The sequence below is a fragment of the Panthera leo genome, chromosome A2 (genome assembly GCF_018350215.1).
Source record: "Panthera leo isolate Ple1 chromosome A2, P.leo_Ple1_pat1.1, whole genome shotgun sequence".
Taxonomy (NCBI): domain Eukaryota; kingdom Metazoa; phylum Chordata; class Mammalia; order Carnivora; family Felidae; genus Panthera; species Panthera leo.
Window position 1 is genome coordinate 149,505,469 of NC_056680.1, and position 14,471 is coordinate 149,519,939.

Genomic DNA, 14,471 nt, shown 5'->3' on the forward strand with positions numbered 1-14,471 from the left:
CTGATGAGTCAAATGAGCATGAGAAATTCCCCCACCCCACCAACAGAGGTCACTACACTGCTTAAATCCTTGACCCTCAGGCTTTGTAATTAAAGCTGAATTTTCCTTCTGAACGGCCCAGGTCAAGCCCAGACCATAGGGAGGAAAGGCAAAAATCCCTATAATGAGTTACCTGTGAGCCTGCATATGATGTGCTATTATTGATGACAACTTTATGTATTTTACCAAACTTCCCAAAATATTCTGGTCGTTTTAAAACCTATAAAAGAAGAAGAAATAAGGTATAATGTGTCCCCATTTTCATCAGTGTTATCCTTATAATGGGGACATAACCATCCCTCTTCAGTGAAAGGAAAATAGTTTTTAAAGTTTTCTAATAAATGTGACTACTTCCTAATTTACAATTTGTGTGGTTAACCTATAGGATATTATCAACAGAGTGTAAAAGCTATTTTTTATTGACCCAGTATATGGAAACTGAGACTCACTAAATTTGGTATTACCCACCATGTTCTAGTATCTGCACCAATAATCAGTGAAATCTTACCTTCACAGTATTCTTAAACACCAAAACAATCAAACATCTTAACCACATTTTCATTAATAGATGATCCTTATGAAAAAGTAATTCTCAAAACAATGACCAAATAATTATGTATTAAACACAGACAGAAACTCAAGAACAGACATAAGTAGAGACAGTCTTTACTCATAAATCTATTGTATATAATATTTGATATGTTAAAGTTACAAATTGCAAATACAGTAACAATGTTCCTCAACCTTCTAAGCTTAATGATGTATCACTGTATGTGTGTACTTATTCTCTTTGTGTTGATTTTGCGGTTTCTTGATTATCTCCTCTGTGTGTGTGCGTTTTTTTCCCTACTCTTTGCCTAGTAAACAACATATATGGGGTGATGGAAACAAATTTATTCATTTCTCTATTACCCGGTTACTTCTTTGTAGTTATTCCCCCTTATACCTGTGCCACCTCCTTTACTTTGTGATCACTATATGCATTCATTTTACTTTACTTACAGACTTACTTGACCTGTGTTAATCTGACCAATATGTAACCTGATATAAAACTTCTCCCATAATTTCCAACTACTTTAAAATTAAATTTGGTTCTTTTCCTAGAAAAGAAATAGAAAATTTATCTATAGACCTACTGTTCTTACAATCTCTACAAATAGCAAGCTCTCTCTCAAGGAAGTTTTCTGTGTGTACCTGTCCAAGTGTGTGCCAAGTATTCTTTCCAAACACTCTTAATTTGGTAACATTCTCACATACTTACAACTCAGCTAATGTGTTCTGTATGATAGAATCAAAACTTTGTGAAATAGTGTATGGCTGAGGTATCATAAATTCCTAACAGTTTTCAACTTAATTAACAATTATTTTTTACCACATTTTGCTTTAGGTTCTTACAAGTATAGGGTTGTCATGTTTTCTATAGCCAATTTTAATGGATTATGAGATGATACTTTTGGTTTTCGATCTTTTTTCCACCAAATCCCCTAACATATGAAACTATTAAGTGGTGAAGGCAATGGCCCTGAGGCTTTACACAGCAAAGTCCCAGGGCTGAGGAGCAGGGGGAAGAGTTTATTTTGAAAAGCTTCCTGGCTGGTGGAGCGTAGAACTGTATTCACTATTCCAGCTGGATGCATACCAACTCAGCGAAAGGCTCCACAGCCAACATACCTGCTTCAAAGGTTCAGGCTGGTCAGTTTATGCTACATCAGCATCTCAAATCACATCTGAGTTTATGGCAGTAGCTCTCAATGAAGGCAGCATTCAAGAGAGCATTTAAAAATCCGTGGGAGCTTTTCTTGGGGGAGGTTGTCAAAATGAATGGGAGGCAATACTTATGTTCAGTGCATGAGAACCAGGAATGGCTTACCAGGCTTGGGCTAGCCCTGCAAAATGAAGAACTGTCCTGCACAATTGCTGAATGTCCTATAAGACATTAATGTAGCTGAGAAGCCTATGTATAATTAAGTGAACCCAGAAACAAACTCCACATTATACATAAACTCAAAGTAGTTCCCTACAATTTTGACATATGTTGAATTTACAGGAAAGCAAATAATATGTAATTCAGGGAAGACTACAAGTGTTTTATTCAGAATTATACTAAGAGTTGTTTCGGAAAAATCACACCATTGGCATTTCATGGTACCTGAGTTGCCAATACAGATACCTGTAACAATCTGCATTGTGGGTGTCACATTCACAGTGATTCTACAAAAAATGTAAGTATTCCACTATTTTATTGTATACTTAACAATAGTATGTCCCAAACCTGAATATGCATATAAATCATCCAAGGATCTGGTAAAATTGTGTATTTGGATTCAGTAGCTCTGGGGCAGGGCCCGAGTTTACATAATAAGCACCCAGGTGATACTAATGCTACCAGCCCAGAAGCTGCACCTTGAACAGCAAGGTCCTAGAGTAGGGGTACCCAAGCTTTACATGTAGAAATAGTATTGTATAATTATTTTCCTCTTAGTACTTTTATTTCTTTACTTCATGAAAGTCAAGGAGTGTTATAAAATATTTTTTAAAAAATGGTTACTGGTTCTGATAAGAAAACCACTGGCTTATGGAAATAGTTTCTGGCCAATATTTGGCTACAAGACCTTCAATACAACATAAGATTTCTGTATAACTACACTGACATGTCACATTGGAGCCAGAATGATTATTTCCAAAGCACACATCTAGCCATGTCACTCTGTTCTTAAGAACATTCAACAGGTTTCCACAGCCTTTAGGATAAAGTGCAAACTCCTTGGCGTGGTTAAAAACCCTTCAGAATCTGTTACTACTTACCTCGCCAGCCTCATCTCTCACCACTGCACTCTAATCTTCCAGCCAAACAAATCACTTGCAGACTGAGATCTTTCTCATCCAGGAGCATTTGTATAGTTCCTGTGCCTGAAGCACTTTACCCCAAAGACAGCAGAAGAGTACATACCTCGCCAGCAAGATCGGGTGCTCTCTCTTGTGCCTCCATAGCCCTCAGTACTACTCATATTACAGTAACTGTCAGCTTGAAAATAAGCAGGGACCACGTCTGTACTGGTGTATACTCAGTGTCTTATACACTGCCCAGCACATGGTACCCCATAAATGCTTATTGAAAAGGGAACAATTTTAACACTGAACAAAAAGAATTACATGGATAAAGAACACCGATGGGCCTCAGAGTATTAGCAAATGGCCCTATGGCTGATAAGAAATGGCTTGCCCAGGCAAGGGAAATTTAAATAATTTAAACTTTCTATATTAAGTTAAATATTCTAGATTCTGTCTAAACATACAACTAGCAAAACAGTATTCTAGTGAATAAAAGGTATGGGGAATAGGCAGAATACCCTACATATCACATTATCCGTATATTCAATGTCATATATTTACTTCACAGTGAGCCAGCTTTAATACTAATATAGAATATAAAAAGCTACATGACAGGGGCGCCTGGGTGGCTCAGTCAAGTGTTCGACTTCGGCTCAGGTCATGATCTCGTGGTTTGTGGGTTCGAGCCCCGCATGGGGCTCTGTGTTGACAGCTCGGAGCCCAGAGCCTGCATCAGATTGTGTGTGTGTGTGTGTGTGTGTGTGTGTGTGTGTGTGTGTGTGTGTGTCTGTTCCTCTTCCCCCACTTGCTGTCTCTCTCAAAAATAAATAAACATTAAAAAAAAAAAAAAGACTACATGACAGAATTATAAATGCCCAATGGCATGCCAAATGTTTAAAATGTCTTCCTCTAGGGGCGCCTGGTGGCTCAGGTGGTTAAGTGTCCGACTTCGGCTCAGGTCAGGATCTCATGACTTGTGAGCTCGAGCCCCGCATCGGGCCCTGTGCTGACAGCTAAGGGCCTGAAGCCTGCTTCAGACTCTGTCTCCCTCTCTCTCTGCCCCTCCCCTGCTCTCACTCTGTCTCTTTCTCAGAAATAAACATTAAAAATTTTTTTAAATAATAAATAAACTGTCTCCCTGTATATTCTTTGGGAACACAGTCAAGTTTTCATGGACACTACAGAGAAAATCAAAACCTTGGTAAACAGACAGAAGGATGAATGACTAGAGAAATGGATGGACAACAAACCAATGATCAGTGTAAAACACTAGAATAGGACCTTTAAGACCAGGGGATTAGAAGTGGGGGCGGGTGGAGGTGGGGGTGGGGGGGTGGGTCCTAGTCCTGGCTCTGCTATGAAACAGCTGTGTGATCTTAGGCAAGTCACTTAACTTCCCTATGCCTCAACTTCTCATTTGTAAAATAACATGGTTCTGTCTTTAAAGTCTTTTAGTTCCTCAAACAAGCTACTCTCTCAGACCACCACATACCTGGGACACACTTGTCCTTATCTGCGGCCTAGGAAATCCCTAGTAATTCTTAATTATCCTTCCCTCAGGAAGGCTTTTTGTGGATATCTATAGTAGCCAAGTCCCCTATTGTTATATGTTCCCCCAAAACTCTGTACTTCTCTGTTTATAAATGCTTAGCACAGTTAAAAGTACTTAAATTCTGTCTTCCCAACAGTTATTAATTACGAGTAGAGACTGGGGTGCCTGGATGGCTCAGTTGGTTGAGCATCTGACTTCAGCTCAGGTCATGATCTCACGGCTTGTGAGTTCAAGCCCCATATCGGGCTCTGTGCTGACAGCTCAGAGCCTGGAGCCTGCTTCGGATTCTGTGACTCCCTCCCTCTCTCTGCCCCTCCCCTGCTCATGCTCTGTCTCTCTGTCTCTCAAAAAATAAATAAATGTTAAGAAAAAAAAAAAAAAGAGTAGAGACTGTGTCTGGCTTGCTGAACTACTTTATCTACAACATCAAAGTATCTAAAACAGGGTAAAAATTCAGAAGTTAATTTAGAAAATGAATGAATTAGGTTCCAGCAAATCCAAAATTTTAGGATTTAGAAGATAATTACCTCTAATCACTACCTCTAACTATATACCATAACTTCTAAAATAGTTTTTTTTCCTATTTATCAATAAGTGAATACATTTGATAATCAATCATGGTATTAAGTTTTTTGAGGCAAAAAATTATTTTCAAAATAATCTTGAATTTTTCCTAAACTCTCCTGTTAATCAGAATCCAGTCAAATACAGGGTGCCTGGGTGGCTCAGTTGGTTAAGCATGCAACTTTGGCTCAGGTCATGATCTTGCGGTTTGTGAGTTTAAGCCCCGTGTCAGGCTCTGTGCTGACAGCTCAGAGCCTGGAGCCTGCTTCGGAGTCTGTGTGTCCCTCTCTCTCTCTGCCCCTTCCTTACTTGTGCTGTCTCTCTCTCTCAGAAATAAATAAACATTTAAAAAAAATTAAATTAAAAAAAAAATTCAGTCACACACCAAATTGTTCATCATCCAAAAATAATAGGGAGCTCCTTTAACCTGAAAGTTACCACTAGCAATTTGAAACTTCAAGTTTTCTAACAAAGCTGACTTTAAGTTTTCCAAACGGAAAAGATTATACACACAAATTAAGAGGATGTGTTAAGATATTATTGTTTAGAAATGGTAGGATTGAGTAAATAAAACAGTGGTCTCTGATCTTCCTAGGGTTTCAAGTGAAATAAATGAGAGAAACCAATGTTTAAAAAAATTCAGGGTCTTCTCACCAAGAACACTGATTTCAAAAGTATAAAACCAGTACAGTGTTTTTTTTTTTTAAGGCACATTTAGATTCATGATAAGGTGTCCTCTCTCACTAGTCACCACCTAGATTAATTTCTTTCTGTGTAACAGTTCTTCAGATTAACATTACTGGAGTTATGTTTTGAAGTGGAAATAAGAAATCTCTGTAAGTAAATAGAAACAAATCACAGAATACAAAGAGGAGGCAGAAAACCTATAATCCAAACAGCAGACTGAGACTATGGCTTAATTTTAGCCAGCTTTCAGGCATTGCTCCCTATGTGCCTCCAGTACTATAGGTGACAGGACCCAGGATGTATTAACACAGTCAAGTACATGCATATCCAAGATCTGTCAAATCAAAATAAAAGTTCCATTCATTTACTGGAATACCAGTTTCAGAAAGCACAAGTAGACTCTAATCAGTAAGATCAGTAGGAGTAAACAGAGACAGATAAAGTAAAAAACTTTCAGAGGCAAGAAGGGCCCTTTTTTCTAGTTAGAAAAAAGACAAGAGTTGAAAGATGAAGACAGAAGGACTGGTGCAAAGTTGTAGTGGTGTTCAAGAAAATGGTCACAAGTGAAGTGGGGTTCTGCCTGCCTGAGGAATTAAAAAGAAAAAAGAAAGAACTGGCTGTTGAGGTTGAGTCACAGACCTGAAATGAGCTCTCATCCTTAAGAGCCATTGCTGAAAAGTCCTTTCGTGTGGAATTCTAGACCAACCCCATTGGCTTTGCAAAGAACCTGGTCTCCTGAAGGACTCATGCAACCCACTAATGCCAGCATCCCTGGACTTAGGTCCAAGTAATTCTGGAGTTGCCTCTATGTTTATTGCCAATGAGAAAAGCCTTCTTGGTAAGGTCTCTCTGACTTTCTCTTCTACTGATCTCGAAGCCCTTCACAACCTCAATTACACAGTAAACTTAATGTTTACACTCGTTAAATTTCATTCTTCTTGGGCCATTAGCCCACTTAGCCAAGTGTGAAGATTCCCACCTCCCTAAGCATATTCACTATAACCTTCCCTCTTAATGGGTACCATGAGGAATATTACTCCAAATTCTTCTTGAGGGGTACCTTTGGCAGAGCCCCCAAATCCAACTCTCTCCTACTCAAGTGAACACTCTGGCTGTCAATCAGCTTCTATCTGCCCTCCCATCAATCTAGTCAGCACCTCCTAACACATCAGAAATGAAAACTTAGCAGATATACATCCAAGGGTCTCAGGGAAAGTTATGAGCTCAATGTTACTCTTACAGCACTGGTGGTGAAAGGAGAAAAAAGAGGTAATAAACAGAGGGGATAATAAGGTCTGCTCTGCCTCCAAACAAACACCACAGAACCCGGTCCATTATTTTCCTTCATCAAATTCTCCCTCTTTCCCCAAACTTGGCTTGAAATGAATGAATAAAGAATGATGGTACAGCGTAGCAGTAGTTCTCTAACTCTTCTATAAGCAAGAATCACTACTTGGGCAGGATTAAAAAAATACAGCTCTCTAGTGGGTTCACGTAGCTGCATGCCCAGGACGATCCTTACACAGCTACAGAAAAGAGGAAAGAAACAGAGTAGTCATGTCACATGCTAGCCATATGGCAATATAAAACAATTATCCAACTTTCATAGATTATTAGCACTAAAGGAGATTTTAGAGATTTAGGTCAACCACCTCGTTTTACAACTAAAGAAAAGGAGGCCAAGAAAGATAAAGACACTTGCCTAAGATCACAACTGGCCATCGGTTGCTTAGAGAGAATTAAAAAAATCATTTCCCATTCTCTCCTAAGTTTTAATAATTTCAGGGAAATCCTGGAAATAGGCAAGGTCAGCTGTTATTTCCAAATAAGATAAGCAAAAAAGAAAAAAAATGTCAAGTTGAGAAAGAAAACACAAGAGGGCTTACCTCAGGGTCTGCTAGGCGCTGAGACAGACCTACAACAAAGACGAGGTTTTTTTGTACAACACGTACACTAGCCAAATGTTTGCGATTTTCTGATATTTTCTGTTTTCTCTCATTCTGTTTCTGTTTTTTCTCATTCTTTATCCTCTGCAATTCTTCCTGGGAGAGTGGTTTATAAACTGCTGGGTCTTCTGGATATGGCTTTAAGCACAAAACAAAGAAGTTAGTATTAAATATGGAAAGACATAAGGTATATACATAAACAATGATCAAATTCTGGATGATGGGTATGTGGTTATTTGTTACATCTCCCTTTTTCTCAATCTTTTTTTTTTTTTAAGTTTATTTATTTATTTTGAGAGAGCGAGAGAGAGAAAGAAAGTGCAAACAGGGAAGGGACAGAGAGAGGGAGAGACAGAATCCCAAGCAGGCTCTTCGCTGTCAGATGTGGGGGTTGGACTCATAAGATGTGAGATCATGACCTCAGCCGAGATCAAGAATAGGATGCTTAACGGACTGAGCCATGCAGGGGCCCCCCTCAATCTTTCAATTGCTTCAAGTATTATTTATTTAATAAATTTAAAATTATACAAGTTTTTTAAAAATATTTATCTTTTTAGAGCTTAGCACAGACTATTTTTAGCACTAAACTTAAAATACTCCAGAATTACAAAGGTTCTATAATTTAAAAAAATACAACGGTGGTATTCCGTATAGTGTCCAGCAGAGTTGACAGGAAAAATCAAACATCTAAGGTGCTGTGGAAGAGGCAAAGAGTAGAAGTTACCTCATGTAAACATGGCTTTATATACTATTTTCAATAAGCACTTAATGAAAACCTACTATGTGTTAGAAGATTAACGAAGTGCTTATTCTTCAATTCATTCTTAGAGGAAGATAAACGGGCAAATAAACAACAATCTATAGGTTCTCTGGTTCAGGAGTTTGACTTTTAGTTTCAACACTTATTAGCCATGTGGACTTAAGCAAGTCAATTAAATTCTATGTCTCAGTATCCTCACAAGCTGAAAATAATCTTGAAGGTGGGGGTAAAGATAAAATAAAACAATTATTGGGGTGCCTGGGTGACTCAGTCAGTTAAGCGTCTGACTTAGCTCAGGTCACAATCTCTGAGCTCGTGAGTTTGAACCCCGCGTCAGGCTCTGCACTGACAGCTCAGTCTGGAGCCTGCTTCAGATTCTGTGTCTCCCTCTTGCTGTCACTCCCTGTTTGTGCTCCGTCTCTCTGCCTAAAAATAAATAAACATGAAAAAAATTTCACAAAAAAATAAAGCAATTATTATCATGACTGGCACATAGTAATCCCTCAATAAATACTAGCAATTCCAACGTTGTAATTTTTTCCTTTTTTGTCATTATAATATTGTTTTCATTGCTACTGTTAATGCCAAAGCTAACGGTCGTCTGAATAAGAGCTGTGGACTCACACTGCCTGGCTTTGAATCTGGGCTCCTCTTTACCATCTGAGAGACCTTGGCTAATTTATGTGACCTGCCTGCCTCAGTCATCCTTTCTGTAAAATAGGAATCACAGGACTTTATTAAGAGGGTTTCTGTAAGAGTTACAAAAGGAAATACATTAAAGTGATTAAGACTGTGTCCTATACATAAGCATTCAATAAATCGGTTATTATTACTACTAATAAAAAATAGTTAATAAATGGAAGACAGGACACATTAAATACAATCATATCTAAATGTGGATACCCAGAGATCCCAGAAATAGAAAATTGTGCCTATCAGAATACAGGAGTGGGGGCTAACAGAAATGATGACCTCCGGGAAAAAAGTAGGAACAAGGTACAGTGGAGAGAGTATCCGAAAGCTTGAAACCCTGCTATGCTTTTAACATAAAGGTACTTTTCATCTTTCCCTATGTAAGTAAAACACAAAAACAAATAAAACCCCTCAAATTTGTGAACACACTCAGATTAATGCTAAAGGCAATTGAGAAAGTGAGACTTTTCTTTACGTTCCTCGGCTTCTACTGGTAATATCATAAGGTCTCCAAAAACCCTGTTCTTCAATCTTCAGACATTCTCAGTGGTCCTGCAGGATCTAAGCACCCATACCATTTGATTCCCACATTTAAAAATCTGCATCTTCCAGCTAATTGGTCCTATGTGACATACTCTAACTTCCTTGCGAGTGGGAGGCAAATAAAACAGCTGACTTGGTAATCCATGACCCGAAGTCTGTCTCTAGGATGAAACATAAAGCCAGTAGTGCACATTTTAGGAGCTCAATAAATATTTGCCAAATGAACACCAAGCTACTCTCTAAAACTGAAAAGTGAGCAATGCTAATTTTCCTTTTTAAAAAGTCTTAACTTTTCTAGAGGTTTCACAAAAAGTAGGAGAAGCATGCATCCCGTGAGCGCTGCTCCACCACACACACACCACCGTAAATACCTCCTCAGCAAACCCAGGGACGGGAAACTTAACAAGCTGGTACGAAGAGTGGAGGAAGAGAGGCGGACTCACAATGAGACAGAGACGCATAATCTGAATAACTGCAGAGAGTGTGACCTACAAAGCGAGCAACGATAGTACTGAAAATGATCATAAAGAAAAACACATCCGGTCTACTTTTTGACTGAAACACATACACTAAACTTAATTTTCTAGAAATATAGCACCAGATGAAAAATTATAAGCAGGGGAGCTTTCTTTAAATATATTATTATATGTTATGGACCAAAGGAGTGTGAAGTATGTCACCTATGGAAAAGCAGTTTTAATGTGTAAAACATTTTTAATAGTGTTAATTTGATGATAAACTGCCAAACTATTAAGGTGGTTTATAATATAAATCACTTATTTTCTAATATAATATAATCTAATCACTAATATATCACTTATTTTCTTTCATCTGTGTAGTTATGGTCCCACTTCTATTTCTAATGTATCTTTATGTCTCTTCTCTTTATTTTCTGATCTGACCTGCCAAGAATTTGATTATTTTATTGGTCTTTCAGAGAACCAGCTCTAACTTTTATTGAAATATTACTTTTTTCTATTTTACCAAATTCTGCTGAATCCCTGCGCTTCCACTATCACAATGTTTAATACTCTCTTTTGGTTTCTTAACCTGCAATAAGCTCACTCATTTTTGTTCTGTTTTCCAATAAATGTATTTACAGCTTTAACTTTTCCTCCTGCTAGAAATGATGTAAACTACCATATAAAGCTTTATTTTTTAACCGATATCTTAAAAATGATAGATGATCTGCAGTGAGAAGTCCCAAGCCAATTTCTGTATAAAGGTCAAAATCCAGAGAGGTAAGTGTAAAGTCTTTGTAACAACAAATGGGGAAAGAGGGACAGCATTCAAAGCCCAGGGCCAGACCAAGATGAAAACTCATTGGGGAGATCATCTCCATGTTAAGCTGAGACCCAGGCCTGTTAGTTTCAGGATAAGAATAAACTACAGAGAAGTCAGAACAAGATAAAAAAACAAAACAAAACAAAACAAAACAAAACAAAACAAAACAAAACAAAACAAAAGGGAGATAGAAGAAAATCAGTTGTTGAAGGAGAAGTTGTTGAAACCAATCTTAGGGAAGATTTGCATCCTGGAGACTTAAGGTCTTTATACTTGGCCCCACCAAAGACCATTATGCTTGAGGCATCCCTAATGGCAATGTTCACAGTATCCAGCAGAAGCCAAATCAAAATCTCTCTAGAGGAGGGCAAATCTACCTTGGACCCTGGAGAACCCTACAAATAATTCAATGACAACAACCAGGAAGCAGGCAGGCATAGATAATCAAGCACATAAAGAAAACAACGTGAAAAACAACCAGTAGAAACATTCCTCACAGACTTTAGTGGAATTACTGGATACAGATTTAAAAATAATGCTTATCTGTTTAAATAAATATATGATAAACTTGAAAGTATGTGCAGGGTATAAAAATCTATTTAACATATATCAAGCATGAAAAAAGAACAAACATTACTTCTAGAAAGGCAAAATTTTAGAATTCAATAGACATATTTAGCCAAAGATGACCAAAAACAATTCAAACACAATATGAAAGATCAGAAGAAATCATCCATTAATGCATTAAGGAAAGAAAAAAAAAAACCAAACGAACAAAAAACCAGAAAGGAAATTAAGAGACATGGAAGGTAGTAAAAAAAATCTGAAAAATATTTAATCAGAGTCCCAGAAGAAGAAAGAGAATAAAGACAATATCTGAAGAGATGATAACTGATTTTTTTTTTCCCCCAGAACTAATGAAACTCACAAAGGTACAGATTTAAGAAGCCCTATAAACCCCAAGCAGGATAAATAAAAAGAAATACACAACGGAGTTCTTCTTTTTGGAACTGGTTAATATTTCCAGTGTGGCCTAAGAGTCAATTTTTGTGTTCACTACACTTGTATTTTAAAGTTTTATACTAATTTGGAGTGCCTGGTTGGCTCAGTTGAAGTATGTGCCTCTTGATCCCGGAGTCATGAGTTTGAGCCCCATGTTGGGTGTAGAGAAAGTAAATTAGTACTTACAAATAAATAAATTAAAATAAAATAGGGGTGGTGCCTGGGTAGCTCAGTTGGTTAAGTGTCTGCCTTTGGCTCAGGTCACGATCTCACGGTCTGTGAGTTTGAGCTCAGCATCAGGCTGTCTGCTCTGAACACAGAGCCTGCTTCACATCCTCTGTCCTCCTACCCCCACTCCCTGCTCCTCTCCCACTTGCCCGCTCTCTCTCTCAAAATAAACTTTAAATAAATAAAGTTTTGTGCTAATTTGCACAAAGTTGGATGCATGTACAAACACACATATGCTTGCTAATTGTGTCATTCAATATTTTCCATTTCCCTTTATTTGGTCTACTTCATCTATCAAATTCTAAAATATAGAAGTTAGAAGTCTCTCCTTTATGAATGTGGATATAGTTTCTCCTGATATTTATATCAGCTCAATATACTTCCATGATCTACTGTTAAGTAAATAAAATTCCATGACTTTAGGGACCTTATAGCAGTAAAAATAATTTCTTCTTTTTCTTTTTAAAATGTGTTTGATCTTGATTTTGATTACGACTAAGACCAGTACTATTGCACTTTCTTTCCTATGATTTCCCTAGTTTCACTGATATTTTTCTGTTCCTAAACAGTTCTACAAGGTTTACTGGGGAAAAAAGTAATCTCTCATTTTCTTCCTTCCCGAACCTTTTCTTCCTTCCTTCCTCTCATTTTCTTGCTTCTCCTTAGAAATAATCCTGTTAGACTCTTAGATGATTATTTTGTCATTTACTATCACGGCATTAAATAAGATGCTTGTATGAGTGCTACTTGATCTTTTCAGTTCTAGATATTATCATATTACACAAATTGAAAGCTTTCTTTCACCCAGCCTAACCATACATTCCAACTCTACTTTCTTCTTTAACAAAGTATTTTTTTTAACTTTGTTAAATGTTTATTTATTTTTGAGAGACAGAGTGTGAGTGAGGGGCAGAGAGAGAGGGAGACACAGAATCCGAAACAGGCTCCAGGCTCTGAGCTGTCAGCACAGAGCCCAATGTGGGGCTTGAACTCGGGAATGGCAAGATCATGACCTGAGCCGAAGTCAGATGCCCAACCGGCTGAGCCACCCAGGCACCATCAATTCTGCTTTCTAGCCTTCCACCCTCATTTGGGTTAGGTCAATACTCACAATTACATTATTATAAAGTTCAAATGTTATTTATATACTTCTACCTTCAGCCATGACACAGGAGATAGTAACAGACCAGGCCTACCAGCATAATCAACTAGAAAATGAGACAAAATACATGAAATAACTGTTTTCAGACATCAAAAAACAGGTACTGAACAGCAAATCTGTGTCCTCTGAGAGAAAAGAAGTAACACAGATGAACACGTTGAGTGTCTGTCCCAGCTTTCTGCTCTTCTGGCACTTAGTAGACCCCTGGCTGGGCCAACAATCACACTGAGCAGAGGTGACAGTGATCAAAACCTGAAGAGGCTGAGGCAACTGAAATTTATGGGGCAAAATATCACAAAGAGGGAAATGGTCCAAAAAGAATTACAGAAATCTGCATAGAGGAATCCTGTGACAGCTAGTTTCCATTGGCGGCTCTCCAATAAAGATACTCTGATAGAGTCCAGGTCAATAATGAATTTGGAGAGGAAATAAAACAGAAGTAATACCAACCACGTGTAAATTTTTTCAGAATATAGAGGATGAGGAAACATTTCCTAACTCGTTTTATGAAACCTGTATTACTGTGATACCAAATCTAAAAACAATATAAATAAAATCACATATAAATACCTCTCATGACATAGACATGAAAACCTTTCTGAAAACATAAGCAAATTAAAAACAAAAACAGTAGTATATCATTATCAAATGAAGTGTATCCTTGGAAGGGAAGGCTGATGCAAAAATCAATCAACCTAAAGTACCATTTCAACAGAATGAAGGAGAAAACACATGATAATCTCAAAAGAAGCATAAAAGGCATTTGACAAAATGCAACACCCACTCATAATAAAAACTCAGAAAGCAAGGAAAACATCCTCAACTTGATAAAAGCCATCTACAAAAAACTCACAGGCAATAACATACTTAATTGTGAAATACTCAACTCCTTCCCACTAAGACTGGGAACAAAGATACCTTCTATTCTTACCACTTTATTCCAATGTTATACTGGAAGTCTTAAGGCATCTATTTAACAAAATCAATTGTTCTACATATGAACTGGAAAATCAAATTTTTAAAATACCACATGCCAAATCTCAACAAACATAAAATAGTTACAGGTAAATATAACAAAACATGCTATATACTACTCCATATGCTGAAAACTACAGAACATCGTTTTATAAATGTTTAAAACCTACAGAAATACAAAGATAAACCTTACTGATGAACTAG

General features: G+C 37.5%; 1 protein-coding gene across 7 annotated transcripts in view; it reads right to left on the reverse strand.

The window, feature by feature from the left end:
• Positions 1–14,471, reverse strand: part of CNOT4 (CCR4-NOT transcription complex subunit 4) — a 146,527-nt gene that overhangs the window by 61,924 nt on the left and 70,132 nt on the right. For 6 of the 7 annotated variants that reach the window (XM_042925669.1, XM_042925661.1, XM_042925697.1 and 3 more), the window contains exons 3-4: positions 7,561–7,758; positions 173–259 (exon numbers count right to left, since the gene is read on the reverse strand). In XM_042925669.1, coding sequence (XP_042781603.1) covers positions 173–259; positions 7,561–7,758 — 285 coding nt within the window. The remainder of the gene's footprint in view (positions 1–172; positions 260–7,560; positions 7,759–14,471) is intronic. The other variant, XM_042925679.1, reaches the window with a different exon arrangement.